Consider the following 17807-nt stretch of genomic DNA (forward strand, 5'->3'; position numbering starts at 1 on the left):
GATATAGGGCCGGATGTAGGGTCATGATATTACATTATCCGATCTAGAAGGGCCGGATAGTTTTTTATCCCAATAACCGAACCAACCCGATCCACGATCAACCCTACTTGTAGCAACTAATACCGATAAGTTGTTACACGTTATAGTAGTTACTGCGGATAAGCTGCTACACGTTGTAGTAGCTACTGCCAATAAGTTGTTACACGTTGTAGCAGCTATTGACGATTAGCTACTACAACGTGTAATGAGTAATGTCTATTATCATTTTAAAATATTTTATTATTTTATATTTCATTGGATATAAGGTCGGATATCCAAATAACTGACAACCCGTCGAATATTTAATACATAATAATCGCCGGATATAGGGTCGGATGTAGGGTCATGATATTACATTATCCGATCTAGTAGGGTCGGATAGTTTTTTATCTCAATAACCGAACCAACCCGATCCGCGATCACCCCTAATGGGGAGAATTGGGTCTCTTATTAAAAAAATCATAAAATAGTTTCACACCCTGAAGGACTTAATCAAAATAGAAAATAAACCAAATTGCAAATTAATAAAAATAAAATAGGAAATAAAAAAACACGACATATTAAATTAAATTAAATATCTATCAAAACTTTCCTATTCAAAATAAAATTATTTTGCATCATAAACTATAACAATTAATCAGCAAGATGATCAAGAATATTTTCATGAGTGGAAAAGAGTAACAATTAATCAGCAAGATATACCACAAAAGCTTGGTTTACTTGAGTGGAAAATCCAGATGGGAAACTGAATATAGAACACTTCACCAAACTCTTCTCTTTTCTGACAGTTTATATAATACAACACACACGGACCAAGGAAAATAATAATTCATGTCAAATCTGTACGTTAAAACAAACTCTCTTTATCCCTGCAACCTCAAACTAAAAATCACCATGTAGACGTGGCTTCAGCATCTATAAACCACAGCAGAATCATCACTCGACATCAATCAGCCACAGCAAAACCATTTGCGCTGCATGGAATTAAGATAGCGGTTATTTGAGTGATGCAGAGAGGGCAGTCAATTTCAGTCAGGATCATAAGAGAAATAGGGGAAGGATCGTACAGTTTTTGAAGGATACTGATAACCGGCATCATCCTGTTGTAAACTGCCTCCCTCGTTTCTTGATGGAGTTGCACCGGAGTTACCGCCTGTCTTCTTTTCGTCCCGAGCTTTGTTGAATATGACGGTGAAACCTTCAGCAGATGCGGGATTGTTCACATCCCACTCCCCGAACTTAGGAAGTGGCTGACCCTTATCCTGACGTGGTAAAGTGAAATAAAACCAGGATGATAACACAAATTACATGGAGATAAAGCAAGAAAAAAAACAAGGAATTCAACAAGCTCCAAAAAAAAAGTTGTAGAACATCATTAAACGAATGCACACGAATTAACACTGTGAGGGAAAATTTACTCACGATTGACCATACAGTGAAAAAATAAAAACGAAAGTTAGGTTACTTGAGTGTTTCCCCCAATTGAACTGTGCCAGCAGCAATGTCGCAGACAAACTACGAGCTATCAAATTTATTATTGTTATTTCGCAAGTTTTTCTTAGGTGTCTAATGACTAATAAGGATTTTGCAGTCCGTCTTTGTACTCGATAATATTTATTAAAAAAAATCACAAAACAAGTCTGCACAAATGCATACTGAGGAAAAGAACAAACCATATTGTTTTTTCCAGCATCAAGTGAAAGTTAACCAAATGTTTGAATGTAGATAGATGCTATCAACATTAGTCTCGCTACCTTCTTAGTTTTCTTACACAAACATCACGTTAAGTGTGCTTGTTATTTTTATACAAAGAAGAATGGGAAAATTTTATATATTGGAATTTGTTTGCAAGAGCTTGGAATATTTTGCAAGATAGTTTAGGTAGTTTACAACCAAAAAGGGAGAAAGGTTGAAGGGGGTTTTTATGTAGAGGTATAGTAATTGATTTCTTCACTCTTGGTAACAATGCCCGCATACACCCGCTATTTAAAAGTGATCTCCACCAACTATGAAAAAACTATAGATTCAATTTCTTCTTGTTTTTTAGATGTTTTATTACAATATTTCCTAGATTTATTTTCTAGAAAGTGCTACATATAGTTTCTTTGGTAGATTTTTCTAGAAAGTATTTAACTCAGCAGTTACATATCTTTATCATATCACTTATGCCTAAGAATTCACAGAAGCTAACTTTTACCGCACCAGAAGAGACATCCAGGTGCAAGGGAGCACAATTCTGACAAAGATTGAGATTTCACATGGAGTCAAGGAATTTTGTTGGCTTGTTGCTGATGCAACATAAGAATTTTTTGTGTGAATAGATGGAGATCTTATACAACATTGTGCAAAGATGAGTAACAAGGCGTACGAGAAGGCAGAATAGCAGATTAATACCAAGAATAAAGACAAAACCATCAAAGACGAGCTAGTAAAGGGAAAAACGGGAGATGATTGATTCACCATGTATAGAACTATGGAAGTCAGATAGCTATCCCATGTCAGTTTAACTAAGCCCATATTGGTGTTTACGATTAGCACCTCATACAAGTTATAATCTACATAATGGCATTTTGGGTACAGGTCATCCACAGTATGATACTCGAGACAACAATTGAGGTTAAATTGTAAGCTCTCTATTGGTGAAAAGGCTCTCTAAAATCTATGAAACTGTTTGCTAGACCTGTTATTTTGGTGATGTTTATCTACATAAATCAGATAACTAAATTTGAAGCTACAAATTTCTCAAGAACAAGAAAAACCATCTAACCCGAGGTGGCACTTTTCAGATTCAAAGCAATTCCAGTATATTGAAAGAGACGGTTCATGGAACTTTTTAAATCTGTCTAAGTTACCTCATTAAGAGTTCGGCTCCAATCAAAGACTACGAATTTAGTGAAAAAGTTTTTTATTACCCTAAAATTAGGATCCTCCATGCTTAAGCCATCAGCAAATTCCAATTCGGGGAAATTGTCACGTTAACAAGCAAGATTAGTAGTAGGCCTCCTTAATAACTCGTCTAAATGATATGATTTCCATATGCATCCAAGAAAAACAAAGTTCCCAAATCAGTCAAATGGAAAGCACATCTTCGGTCCCCAGTAAACGTCTTTCTCAACCCACAAAACGAATCCATAGCAAAGAATATCTACAGTGCAAATCACTTGACGATCTGACAATCGAACTACGACCCATAGAGAAAAGCAAGAGCGCGATCTCGGTAATCACCGATCGAAAAAAAAGCAGTAAATTCAAGGTTTACTCGCCCAAAAAAGATTTTTTTTTTTCCGACAAATAAAACCGCCGAGCAAAGACGCATAAAATCTGGAAGCAAAGGAGATTGCTCACCGAATCCATGATCAAAGACAAGGGACGCCGCGATGCAGACGAGGAGAACCGGGAAGAACACGAAGCGATTCCCTCACCCTTCTCTTCTACGCCTCCAGAGCGATTATACGTGTAATAATTGATATTTTATTTCATCAATATAATTGATCTATCACAAACGGGGCCCACAAAGGCATCTCTGCTCTACCCAATTACCACGAACGTCGAAATATTCTTTTCTACCGTGGAAAGGCAGCGGCGCGGCTGTCGGCGGTTTACCCACCACACTTGCATCGCCGTTGGATCGAGTGCTCTCTGCTTTGAGATTCGAAAACCTAATAAAAAAATATCGAAACGGATTTTTTTATATTTACGGTGCTGATTCTACCATACCAGAGGGGTCCACTTCCCGTTCACATTGTCCGGTCGTCCGGTTAAGTCGTGGGTAGCGCTTTTCGGTCGAACCTTTTTAGGGGAGAACAGCGGTTGACAGCACATCGTTCCACCTTGAAGTATGACAGCTCGTGTGAACGCTAGTGGAGTGGACTTTTGTTAAAGTCAATAGTCATTCTTGTGGGTAGTATTAACTCCGTTAATACTCGTTAAGTCTCTCTCTGAAATCATCATTAAAATAAATAAATATATATATATATATATATGATAAAATTAATTTTTAATATTTTTTTAAAATTAGGTGACAAATAACTGCACGAATCTTAAAGCTTTATTTCTGAAGCTACAGATCGGATGGAGAATCTCCTGGATCTAGAAGAGGCTCCACGTCCAGCGCATCCGAATCCGCTAAAATAACCACAGGTATTTTAAAGAAAGCCATTTTCCTCCGGCCGACTCTGTCGCTTCTCTCTAGGGTTTGTTTCCCAGTCCTTGCGCCTGTCGATTTCGTTTGTTTGAGTGTCCGATCGTTATTCTCAATGGCAACGGAAACCAAACCCGCTGCCTCTGAGGATCCTAAGGTCGATCTCTTCGACGACGACGATGAGTTCGAAGAATTCGAGATCGGCGAAGGTAACATGTTTATTTAGGGTTTTTGTATATATCTTTATTCCGTGGGCTTAAATAGCAATCTGCAAGGTGAAAACCAAACTTAGTCTTTCCTTATTTCCCAAAAGTGGCAATCTTGTTGTTCAAATCAGAATTATGATGTTCTCATCACGTTTTTTTTAGTTTATTCGCCGATTAGATTGTCTTGGTCTGTGTAAATTTAGTAGGTAATTGCTTCCTTCACTAATCATTGTTCATCTAAGAGTTAGGGTTTATAGTATAAATTTATTTCTTAATATTTTTCTTGGTGAAGACATGTAGTGGATGAATTTTTGGCAATGGAGTATAAAACGAGAAAGCAAAGTAAACATTTTGAAATATGTTTACTTTGAGGCAGAAGTGGGAGAATAATGTTTAAATGAAATGAAAAGAAAAGAAAAAAAATGCATATATGTTGTTGCTGCTTCAGTACATTACTTGGACAGATTCAAAATGAAAGATATAATATCACTTAATGTTTATTAAATGCTAAAATTTGATTTCCCTTAATATCCTTTATTGTTATTAGATGTTAAAATTTAGTTTGACTCTGACCCACCCATTTGGGCAACAATACTGAAATAGACTATGAATTGGATGGAATTTAATTGCTTCCTCTCTACTTCTTTGCAGGCAAATAAGTAAAATTGATACTTCTAAATCTTTTGTTTTCTTTTTATTATTTACCCAAGTAAACACGACATTTTGCAAATGGAAGGTTTATTCACATTGTTTTGAACATATGAAGTAATTCTACATGGAAAATAATGGAGTGATGTGAGGCATATAGCTATGGAACAGTAGGCACAGTATTTTTAAATGACTTTATATAGTCATGGTTGATCTTGCTTCCTGCTCTTCCAGTTATTTAGATAGATTCATAATTAATTTTGAGAAAGTGACAACAGTAGTATTTACTGTCTCTGTCTATAGCAGGTTTCAAGCTTCTACAATCATTTTCACATATATTTTGATAGTGTGAAGGTAATATCATTCAGTGACTTGCTTAAAATAGCTTGAGAGGCCCAGTGGTGCAGCACATAGATAAAGTAGCTTGTTTTTTTGTGAAAAGACTAGTAGTAATCATGTTTCTACAATTTTTTCTACTCATTCTTTTTCAATTTGTTTCCTACTGTTTAATTCTGGTGGCACTTGTTATGGTTCAATTTACTTGGTGTGATGATAAGCGGACGGACGGTTTTCCCAAGCAACGAGGGTTCGATTCCCACACAGCGCAAATAAATGCCTGCAGTGCTTGAACCACTTGTGGTGCTGATCCGTCCCCTATGACCCATCTACACTTCCTGGATTAAACCCCATGGCCGGTGGGAAAATCCTGTGGGTTCGGGCAGGCCAAGGGTAGAAATATTTGGACACCTGGGTTAATAGAAGAAACTTCTTTATGAACTAGAACATCTCAAGTGATAAAATTAGGATTAAAAACCTAGAGCATGATAGTTCTGGAGTAGGGTTTCAATACCTTGATTTGCCAACATTATTGGCAAGTGATGAGAAAAAAAAGAGAACGCGCAAAGTTAGAATTGTCCTCGCTTATTGATGCCCAGTCCACTACATGGCTTTTGATATTGATATTTTGCTTTCTTTCACCCGTGTCTAGCACTATTAGCTTCTTACAAGGGACTGGTTTGTCCCAAGCTACTCTCTTGGCAAGCCTTGTGACGTGATGCAGCTGGGGATTATACTTGATGTCCTTCCTTGCCTGACACCATTGCCATCTTTGAATATGTTTAGGAGATTTGTATTTAGCAGCTAACGTCACCTGTAAATTCTGCATGCAGAATAAGTTCAGAAAGTTCATTAGGAATTAAGTTGTGGATGTGGAACTGAGTGTGGATGCGTCTTGGAAACCATGGTTGATCTTCTTGTTACTTCCAAATGGGATATTTATTTAGCTATTGTCTAGTTCCTTCCTGAGAATACAAAATTTGTTTATGTAGGGGATGCTTCCAGGCTTGTTTTACTCACCTCATCTGCTAAAATTTATCCCTAAAATTTTGACAAATGTCAAACTCTGAATTGCTTCACTCTTTTTTGTTCAATATGTTGTCTGCGAACAAGGTTTAGTTTTCTGATCCAGATGAAACAGTTTGTGATCTCTTCATATCCGACTTGATGAAACAGTTCTTTCTTAAAAAATAAAAAAAAATTGAAAAGTACATTTTGAATTTGGGCTTGATTATTTAGTAGTGGATGTGAATTTAGATATTAAAATGTAATGAAATGTGAACAATATTGTAGTTGTACAGCTAGGGTTATTGATATTAATCATGTGTATTGTACTCGTTGTAGAATGGGATGATGAGAAAGAAGAAGGCAAAGAAGTCGTGCAACAGTGGGAGGATGATTGGGATGATGACGACGTGAATGATGACTTCTCTCTGCAACTTAAGAAAGAGCTCGAAAGCAACTCTAGCAAGAGTTGAATTTAAGTTGCCCCCCACCCTGTTTTCTATTTTGATGCAAGTAACCATTGTTTGTTCCCACGTTCAAGTTTCAACTTGTGAAATCTAGACTTTTGGTAATTTCAGATTTGGATGTTTAATGTGTAAATCGGCCAGGTGCTTGATCCAAAACGCTTTCTGATTTGCAACAAATGTTCAGTTTGGTACACTATTCCAACCCGAGTATATTTCTATACGAGAATAAACACATAGAATTGTCTCACTCCACAAATAAGTTTCAACAGATAGAAAGGACTTGTGTCCGAATGCAGAGATAATTAATTTATTTATAGGTGATATCTATATCTTACGGGAAAGGCATAAAGCTGAAACATGCATGCCCATGAAGTTTTCAGCAACTTAAATTGATGATGAAATCATCTGCAATTCTAACATATTTGGACTTTTTGTTTTTTTAATCGTTCGTTTGCTTAGGCAACAGGAGGGCATTTATCAGCATCCAGTGATGTATCGACATCGGCAGGGGGCATGAATTGCCACATTGGATAGCTAGGGTAACCAATGATCGGCATCATTAACTTGTGCCCAGCAGGTTGACCAGGGACTGTGAAGGGGGTAGGTATAACGGGCGGATGAGCAGCATAGATACTAGACCTTGTATTCAGAAGTTTGATTTGCTGCTCTAAGCTTTCTTTTTCTGCCTTCAGCTTCTGCTTCTCTTCACGGAGTTCATTCTTCTCGGCCTGAAGAACATTATTCAAATAACTGATAGATCGTTAATAGAACAATAGAATAGCATATAACAAATTTTGGCTGTAAGGACTAAGGAATGTCATTGCTACCATCCTATCAAAATGCATGAGGCCATCAGTACCAACCTTTCCAATAACAAAAACCATTAGAAAAAAACTTAAATGCAACCATTAAGTATGCCAAAACTGTATTTGCATGAGGCTGGGAAAGAAGTAATAAATCTTGAGAATCATTTTCTGTCAAACGCAGTAACCAGTAGTTTTCATGGCGAGAGATGCTAGGCTTTTGGGTTGTCCGTCACAAGTTCTTCCAAATTTACCTTGGTGGCCGGTGAAAAATTTCCATGGGACCGGGCCAATCACCTCAGGCTCAACGTTACCCAGCACGGTTAACTATTTCTTTTAATTATGAATTTATAAGTGGAAACATTTTGGGCTTTTCCTTCTGGTCCAGCTAATGAAGAAATTTCATTAGAGATTACCAGTGGAATACAATTGCGAAGAGTAACAGATGGTTTTCTAACACGGGAATATATTGGTCTATCACCGAGCAGAATCATGTAAACAAAATCTCTAGGCCAACTTAATGAACTCAAAGTAAGAAACCACCTTGAATGCATAAATGATTGTTCATCCAACTTTCATCATCTTTGTCAAAATCAAATTCACAACATAGACACTAACTGCTATACAACATGAAGTACCAAAGGAACCATGAGAGTCCACCATTGTATGAAAGAGATTATCATCAACTTGTGTTACTACCAACTATTAGGGTCAGCTTTACGAAATTTTATTCCTCCACCAAACTCTATGACAGAAATATCATTATTTATCCTTATAATCGAAATTCACTTTTTTAATATGTTAACTAAAATTTTATTTGTCTTCCATTAATGATGGAACCTGGTCAAGTCATGTTTTTGAAAACACCTTATCCAATTCCATTATTTGGGCCATCAAAAGTGGAAATTAAACTTGAATCTAAAAATATGGGAGAAATCTGCACTGAAATATTCTTTCAATCTGGTTCAATTCGATTTCAGGAATTTCAAATGTTTAAGTTTGCCCAACATATAATATACTGCTGGATAGGATATCCCTAACACAACTCTAATTGATTCAACTTGTTAAAGAAACTAATCAAACATCTTCCTCCAGCTTATCATGGCAGTCTATGTAGGATTCAATATCAATAGTGGCAATTAAACATGAGGTAAAGCTCATTGGGATTTAAGGCAATATCTTATAATACAAGTTCAATCGATTGGTCACTTCCATGTCCACAATAAAGAAAAGTAAATAATGAAAATGAACTTAGTCTTTGTAATATTTGGGTATTTCTTAGAAAAAATGATTGTGCCATTATTGTAGTAAAGGAAGTCAGTGCACGATGGATCAAGATACTAGAATGAGTTTTAGAACTAAGTTTTGTAGATCAATACATAAATATAGGAATGATGCAGTTTCTCTTAAAAAAATGGTTTGTCTGTGTATGTGTTAAACTAATCACAAATATATTTTTCTCATGATTCTTTCTTATTCTGTATTCCCTTTTCCAAGATCACTGTTGCCTTCTCAAAGGTCATCCTCCCCCATGGATGGGGTCTCTGATGTTCCTAACATACACCTCTATATTAGTCTTCAACATGCAATCAATTATACGATAACCGTGAAAAAGTATGTGAGAGTTCTAAAATATGCATCCATTTGACTATAATTATCTAGTTTTTAGATCTATGTACAGTTTCACTTATTCAATGCACATACAACTCATATTGGAAAATTATAGTCCAAGTCCACCTGTATGATTGTATTAGATCACCACATAAGTGAACATCATAATTTTCAATCTGAACCACCAAAAAGATAGTCCAACTGACCTTAAGTTCTTTTGTCTTCTCCTCAAGAGTTCCATTTAATTCTTTAAGCTTTTGTACCTCATTGCGGAGCTGAGTCAACATACAAGTAGCCTCACTTAGAATTGCCGATTTATCAGTTTTTGCCTGCTTTCCAGGTTCCAGAAGATAGGCCAATTCCATGAATCTAAAATCAAAACCAAAGTAAAAAAACCTCAAGCCATTTTGATCATTCATGGTAAGAACTGTGATCTTTGTTGGTTCGCATTATAACTAAATAAGAAATAGTACCTGTCATTCAACTTGTCCCTCCTCATTTTTTCTCTACAAGCTTTGGTAGCAGGTTTAGCACAAGTTTCTGACCTAGCACTGCAACTAGAAAAGCTTCATAATCGTAGAAGTACCCACATGATAAAAAAAAAATGAAACAAGATCTAATGAATAGGAAAAGTTTAAGCAGTTAACCGCTTTCCATTAACTGGTTCTTTGATGCTATCAGAATTTGCAAATGAACTGTCAATTTTGGAATTGAAAGACCAAATGAGTTACAATTTAAGTAAAAATAATGCAATAGATGAAATATCCAAATAACAACAACAAGAACAACCAAGTCATATCCCACTAGGTGGGGTCGGCTATATAGATCCTTTTACGCCATTGAGCTCTATCTCCTACTATATCATCTATACTTAAATAAATTTTATCTTATTTTATTTTATTGTTACTAACCAAGGTTTTTTTGTCTTTCTCTTCCTTGTTTGATATGTGTATTTAGTATAGTTTCTTAATTGGAGCATTTATTAATCGTCTAAGTACATGCCCGTACCATCTTAAACATGTCTTTCGGAGTTTTTCCTCAATAGATGTAACTCCAACTTTCTCTCTAATGTTCATTTCTTATTCTGTCCATTCTCGTATGCCTACACATCCACCATAACATCCTCATCTCTACAACTCTCATCTTTTACTCATGTGCTCGAATCATAACCCGACATTCAGCTTCATATAACATAGCAGGTCTAACTGCGGTTTTATAGAATTTTTCATTAAGTTTTAGAGATACTTTACGATCACATAAAACATCTGACGCTCTCCTATATTTCAACCATCCTACTTGTATTTTATATAAGGCATCTCTCTCTCCCTCCCTCCATCATTTTGCAAAAAAGATCCTAAATATCCAAATACATATGTAAATGTAAAAAGTCCGAGGATGATAAGGCAGAGAAGTAAATTCTAGCAAGGGGAAAACAAAAACAGAAGATTTGCAATTTAAGCAAAAAAAATATGCAGTAAATGAAATATCTAAGTAGGTAAATATAAATAGTCTAAGTATAATATAAGCATAGATGCAAGTAAATCCTAGGAGAGGAATTGAAAATACATTAATAAAAATAGAAAGAAATAAATAGAAAAGGATATAAAGTAATACAAGTTATTGAGAACTTGTAAGATTCAAAGAAAAGCATAAATACAAATGGCATAAAATACCTGAATTAGCATTAGGAACCATAAGCATTTGGTAAACCCAGCTCCAGTAGATGTAGCCTACAGCCTTAAAAAACTTTATCCCAAAACCAGATAACCACAAAAAAAGAAATATCAATGACTAAAAACATTTAACAATCAGATTAGTCTAGATCCTCAGACCCTATATAGCAAAGTTTTTGATTGAGAGAACCAAGATGAAGTCTTATTTATCCTCTATATTTTTATCTTTTCTACTCCAACTAATATTACAAAGATTAAATATCTTATGATACAAGCAGTGTTACCCAACATATATCTCATGAAACAAGGCAAATCAACAATCAATGAATAGATATCACCAGCACTAGAACAAATGCAGCGAACCACTACAGTCGAACAGCCATCAAGCATGAAAATTCACAAGCAATGACTCATTGATCCCTTTAGTTTATATTTACCAAATGAACTTGCCCATATTAATCGATTTGAAAAGTCTTTCAAAGTCAGAAACCTACAGTTCTGGCTATAGTTACGAAGCATCCAAATCTCATCATTATGTATGACAGTGACACGAAACCTACGTTACAAGACAAACAAAACGTAAACATCAGACCCAGAGAAAGAGACGTCAAAATCACAAATTTCGGACAAAGGAGTGTTTCGATTAGACAATAGAACGAAAGCCCTAAGCTTCGGTGGTGAAATCACCTGACGCTAGAGGAAGAGTTGAATCCCTGAGCAGTCCAATAAAAGCCGCCGTTGGTCCCTGCAAAATCGCCCTCGGAAACGGGGATGTCGTCGATCAAGGACTCCAAGAACCAATTAGGGTTCTCCGTAGAACCCATCGCCGGAAACCTAGGTGTCGCCGGCGGTGGTCAGCGGAGGATTCGGTGTAGGGAGATTAATCGGATTATTTTTTCACTCAAATCCTTTTCTTATTTTCGCTATCGGTAACGGTGGATATATTTGTAAATTGCAGTTACTGAAGTTTTGTACCTCCCAATTTACCTGACTTATTGTGAAAAGAAAGTATGGAAAAACCGCGGGTCCCAACGGTGACTGCATCAGACTGGGCGACAATGAAATTTTCATTTCCGCCCCCATACATTAAAATTACCTCCCTACATTAATAAAATCACTATACGGGTTGAAATTATTACCCAAAAAATGTCACAACGTTAACCCAATCATTATTCCTTCAAATAATAATAGTAATACTTAAGAGAATAGATCATAAAAGATTGAGAATATAAGCCCGCGATTACCCTTGATTTTTAAGTATGGCGCACTACAAAATTTTTTCTCGAGGGATGGCAAGTCTGTGACTGAACATTGGCCTTCTCACTTTTGGATGGAAAAGCTTCCGGAATTAATTGATTTTAAAAATTAAATACTTAAATTATAATAAATAAATAAATAATTTTATTATTATAATAAAAGTTTGAGAATATATAATACATATTTTACGACTTGAAAATTTGAAGAGATGAAAAAGTTTGATACTAAAAATAATCTAATAATATAATATTACTATGAAAATAATTTTGCCATTTTACTAATGAGCTCGTTCAGATTTTAAAAACTAAAAGGCACTATACACTTTAAAATGTACTAAAGCTGGTATTTCTTTTTCAAAATATTATATTTATTTATATATATATATACACACAACTAGGGATTTGATCATGACCTTGTGATAGACTTGATCATGATTCCAAACCTATGGTTCTTGAAAGTTTATCTCTTAAAGTCGAGATAAATATTTCGTTTATGTGTTAGTCATTATTCCAAAGATTAATAGCCGCTCGTGATTTATCTCCTCCGTATTAGTCTTGGGACGGGTTAGCAGGGACGAGCGTATTCACCTTGTGTCATAATTGAAAGGTTATCTCTTAATCTTAATCATTCAAGAGCATTATGATTTATGGTTCAAAAATCACTAGTTACAATTTGATTCAAGGTTTGAGATGGTTCATGGTTCACAATAGAAAAAAATCTCAAAAAAAGTGATGGAAAGGAAGTCCGTAGAACGGAAAGATAAAATCCATTCCCGCCAAAGAACAAAGATGAATAAAAATTTGATAGCGCTAAAGAAAAAAAAACTGTTAGTAACAATCAACTATTAGAGATGACAATTTTCTTAGAATCGGAAAAAAAATTTAATATTCATCCCGAATGAAAGAAAGTATAGAGAAATTTTTTGAACCATATTAAATAGGATAATCAAGTAAGAATATCTAAGTAATCGAGTATGAACGTGGATCTAGTAGAATCCTATAATAACTTGACCTAAATATCCAATTATATATATATATATTTTTTTTTTGATTTTTGAAAATAAGAATACATCGTGACATTAAATCTTGTTTTATTCAATTTAATCAAATTAAATTTTTTAAAAATTAAATTCTAATCAAATTATCTGAAATAATCAAATCGGACTTTTAAATTCAATCTATTTTGTCAGTTAATTCAGTTTAATTAAATTTTTACTTACTCTCAATCGGAAATATATGATCTTCTAAAGGATATGGAGATGGATATATCCGATGAATATGGGGTTAAAAATAAAAATTTAATACTCGATGGAAATGTAGGCAAAAGATGTATATAAATAAGACAGGAGCAGAGAAAATAAAATTAGACTCAAATCCACACATAAGTGGATTTCGATACAAAATGAGTCTCACAAGGAATTACTTATGAGTTACGGTAGGAATGAATGGTGGGATAAAAGTTAAACATGTCATTCGACCTAACTTATGCATTCCTTCTTGGTTAAGCTAAGGACCTTTTGTTGCATGATGTTCTTCACGGGTCCATGTTATATATATTTTCTCATCCTGTCATCTTTTTTTTCCTTTTATTTTCATAAAATTAACTTTTTCTAGTCATTCTTGTTCGGTCACTCCAGGAACTAAAGGGGATGAATATCTTATCTCGCTCTATTACAAACTTTGTAGATGTTGTTACAGTGGAAAACTTGAAGCAAGCTCTTCCAATGCTAATAAGATGGATTTACTTGATATCCACCTCAAACGAGGTGACTAACCCAAGGAACCGATCCTTTTTTATTAGAGTAGGTGCCCTACAAGGCCAATTGTTAGCTAGGGCTTTATTGACTCTTATAAATAAACAACATTTATTTTAATACAATTCAATTCAGTTTGGCATTACTTTATCTTTATACCCATGCGATATGCATAGATAAAGTCCTTAAATATACTATAGTGAAATGTGGTGGTACATATGATGGTCATCATGAAATACATCAATATTCACTGTATATTCTAAATTTGTTCCTAGTCAATTGGGTCGCCTAATAAATAAGGATAAAAAGCTGCTTGAGCTAGAGACCAACATCTGTGATGTAGTGTATCATGTTTCATTAGTAAGGACATAGAGATGTTTAAACATACAGATGGATGATCATATGATGAGTTCATCGAATATCCCTCACACAGACTTTTCAAGTGGTTATCATTTATCGAGTGGATAAGTCTTTGGTTGTGGTTGTACACTAGTAGTCCTTATGACTCGGGACAACACTGAGACTCTATATGCTGGGGCTACACTTTGACTCATTTACCGACTCTATTAAGGTCATCAGGTGGTGAGATTGGGTGTAGTAACGAAAAATATAAGAGTCAGTGTATTGTAGTCGGGGATTCACCGCACACCTACAGGTGTGGATATCCTATGTAATATATTGTTTTATAGTGAATGAAGTCTCTGATCAGAGCTGTAAGATGTACTTTAGGAAAAGAGTTTCCTAATTACACTTGCGATATCACTATAAGATATATCACATGATTGTCGAATTAACATACAATCCTCGATAGACCAATGGTTGTAGATTCGATCAGGATATATGAGATGAAGGGACCGGACTGTACGTTAAGCATAATCGACTGGTTCTTGCAAGCACTATTCAATGATACCTAGGGAATCATGGGGTGATGCTGCTAGATGCTCTTATCATGATTCGTTGGGTGACTAATCCCCAATGCTGGGGACCCTTTCCTGGCTCGGCATTGACGTTATTTGTTTTGCAGAGTGGAGCGAGGTCTACATCCGATCAGCGAAGCTGCCACATCCCCAGCTTTCCACCTTCCCACTTTTGAATATGATTATTTTAGTGTCGTCTATGGGAATGTAGCCTGCATCCGAACGAGAAGATGCATGGAGGACGCTAGATGATTCAACACGATGTCATTGACATAAGAGGAGCTCGACATGCTGGTACAAGCCAGAGCGGCAAAGATAGTGGAGCAGCAATAACAACAGACGCTGGTCGAACGCCAAGCGCAAGCGCCCATAGCATCAGCGACTAGTTGATCGGCTAAACACAGTGATTGAGCGGATCGAATATCTGCTCGCACTACAACAAAAACTGCAAACGACAACGGATATTATCCGTTGTTGTAGGGTGAAAAAATCGTTGTAACTGAGGGTGTTGTAGAAAGTATGGCCCTACGACAACGGTTTTGAATCGTTGTCTTTGTAGACATTTAACAACGGTTTTTATCCGTTGTTGTATATATGCTCAAAATTTGGCTATGAAGGATACGATAACGTTTTAAAACCGTTGTGGTAGATAATTTCAACAATAGAAATAAACCGTTGTGGTAGACTTTTTTTATAACAGATATAAACTGTTGTGGTAGATAATATTTGACACGTTTTGTTTTTTTACAACAGTTTTAATATATTTTACAACGGATAAAACCGTTGTCTTTTATTACTTTTTACAAAAAAAATTCGTTGTAGTTTACCTAGTTTTTACAATATTTTTAACTGTTGTCTTTAATGTTCATTAATACCAAACAACCAATCTTATTTTACTATAAGCAAACCACCAATACAAAACTAAATATTTACTACATTAAATCCAAAATAAACATCCATATATAATTCATCTTGTAGTCACATATACAAAATGAGTTGTTACTCATCAAAATACACATGTTTTCCATTACTGTTCTCCATATACATTAAATCACATGTTTTCCATTTGTTGTTCTCCATATGCCTTTTAATTTACAAATTAGCAAGGTAAGCTACATCCTAACAAAGCTCACTTCTTGCATCAAAAAAACTCAAGCCTCACGCATTGCTTGACCTGTAAGAGAAAAATTTAACAAAACTTATCAAATTCCATAATTCCAAAAGGAGAATGTAATTAACCAATTTGTAGTGCATAGAAGGCAAAAACAAACCAAATGAAGGAAACAAAAAGAGGTGTTTATTAGAGAATAGCAGTACATGGAATCTACTAGGAGCAGTGATACCTAGCTTAGCATAGTTTACTAAATAATTAGCACTGCATGCAGCTAACATTATTTAAGTGAACTATGATCCAAGATCAATAGAATCCATGCAAAGTGCATTACATCCATTAACATCTTGAAACAAAATATTCATGTAATTTTCTGTGCCATTTTCCTGCATTACCTTTGAGTATTTGGTAGGCACAATATGCTTTTCCATTTTGCAAGTAATAAGTTGCCAGGAGCTGCAAATTGATCTGCAATAAACAGACCCATGACAAAAGCATAAGTGAAAGTAAAAAACATGGGTTCAAAATCTTCCAATTAAAACTTGAACAAAAAGAATTGGATCATCATGATGAGTTATGGTAGGGTAAATTGTTTGTAGAGCTAAAACAATTCCACAAATTCCTCAAAATAGAAATCACATACGCACAACTTTAATAATTACATAGGGCACCTAAAAGAACCAAAGTGTCAATCAAATAAGTGTAGATTAAGAGCTATAACATTCACTACATTCTAGCTGGAAAAATAGATTTTTCATTCCCATTTCATCAATACAAAGAGAAAATCTAACAAATTTAGCTACAATGCACATGCAATTCACGGGTAATTTGCACTGCTCATCCAAGCAAAAGTATATAGAGCAAACTATTAAGAAATCAAACTGCAGTATATAGATGTTTTGTATATCAATATACTATGGATCATACACGAAATGCCTTTACAAGCTCTTCATTTCATTATTCTCAAGCAATCACTAACATGCATATAGATTAACATAGTTGTGCTTGATGAAGCATCATAATTGTCATTCCGGATGATACTTGCAAGGTCCAACAAGATGGAAGTAGGAAATAAAAATTTATCATCAACAATGAATTTCGAATATACTTTTGCCACAATAGTATTATGCTCAAGGAGTCATCAACAAAGTATGTAGTTCAACATAGTAAAACTTTAAATGAGATTGTAAAAAGAAAAAATAATAAATTATAGGATTAGACAAGGAAATTAAACTAGCAAATGAAACAAACACAGGTACAGAATTTAGGACATCCCAACATATATCAGATATTCCTTGGACTGTAGAAAAATGCTAGGTAAAACGTTAAAGATATATACTTGGAGACTGTGAGATAGGAGGAAAAACAAGATTAAGTCATGGCATATAGATGAAAACCATAAGGAGAGTACAAACAAGAAATTTGTAGAGCAACTCATAAGATACAAAAGGTCATCATCTAACAATTCATAAAGAGATAACTTCCACATTGTCAGTCCTTGCATAATTCGGAAACAACTAAATAAGCTACTCACACAACCCAGCCATTATTAATTTTGGACCACAAAGAGAGGCAATAAATAAGAGAAATGTCAGCTAATTCTGCTCATGGTAGAAATGCAAGAATGAAGTATTGAGCAAAGGAGATAGCTAGCTGTGAACAAACAAATTATTGGCAATAAGGAATCAAAATCAATAAGTCATGGAGTCATAAACAAAGTGTTCAACCATCTTTTCATTTTTGTCAAGTTTAGATACATATGGCATTACTGGAAGTGTTTGTGGGTCCACAAATCTGAACTTATCAACCTTGTTTTCTTTTTTCATCTTTTTGAAGAGAA

At 35.0% G+C, this 17807-nt stretch overlaps 3 protein-coding genes across 5 annotated transcripts; 1 reads left to right on the plus strand and 2 right to left on the minus strand.

The window, feature by feature from the left end:
- Positions 1–738: 738 nt before the first annotated feature.
- Positions 739–3531, minus strand: LOC121980806 (protein NOI4-like). Its single transcript, XM_042533027.1, has 3 exons — positions 3385–3531; positions 1107–1301; positions 739–1013 (listed from the first exon to the last, which is right to left on the minus strand). Exons 1-3 carry the CDS (start codon positions 3391–3393, stop codon positions 990–992), a joined length of 228 nt encoding a protein of 75 aa, XP_042388961.1. The 5' UTR covers positions 3394–3531; the 3' UTR covers positions 739–989.
- Positions 3532–4193: 662 nt separating this feature from the next.
- Positions 4194–7038, plus strand: LOC121980831 (protein DELETION OF SUV3 SUPPRESSOR 1(I)-like). The gene is made up of 2 exons (XM_042533069.1): positions 4194–4389; positions 6715–7038. The coding sequence occupies exons 1-2, from the start codon at positions 4296–4298 to the stop codon at positions 6846–6848; spliced, it is 228 nt and encodes a 75-aa protein (XP_042389003.1). The 5' UTR covers positions 4194–4295; the 3' UTR covers positions 6849–7038.
- A 104-nt stretch (positions 7039–7142) lies between these two features.
- Positions 7143–11869, minus strand: LOC121980813 (transcription factor ILR3-like). 3 transcript variants are annotated; one of them, XM_042533048.1, is made up of 5 exons: positions 11617–11869; positions 9904–9951; positions 9730–9807; positions 9463–9625; positions 7143–7570 (listed from the first exon to the last, which is right to left on the minus strand). In XM_042533048.1, exons 1-5 carry the CDS (start codon positions 11751–11753, stop codon positions 7298–7300), a joined length of 699 nt encoding a protein of 232 aa, XP_042388982.1. In that variant the 5' UTR covers positions 11754–11869; the 3' UTR covers positions 7143–7297. The 3 variants fall into 3 exon arrangements, with proteins under 3 accessions (XP_042388982.1, XP_042388973.1, XP_042388990.1); XM_042533039.1 differs by having other exon boundaries at positions 9895–9951; XM_042533056.1 differs by lacking the exon at positions 9904–9951.
- Between the last annotated feature and the right edge of the window lie 5938 nt (positions 11870–17807).

This window comes from Zingiber officinale, chromosome 1B, assembly GCF_018446385.1.
Source record: "Zingiber officinale cultivar Zhangliang chromosome 1B, Zo_v1.1, whole genome shotgun sequence".
Taxonomy (NCBI): Eukaryota; Viridiplantae; Streptophyta; class Magnoliopsida; order Zingiberales; family Zingiberaceae; genus Zingiber; species Zingiber officinale.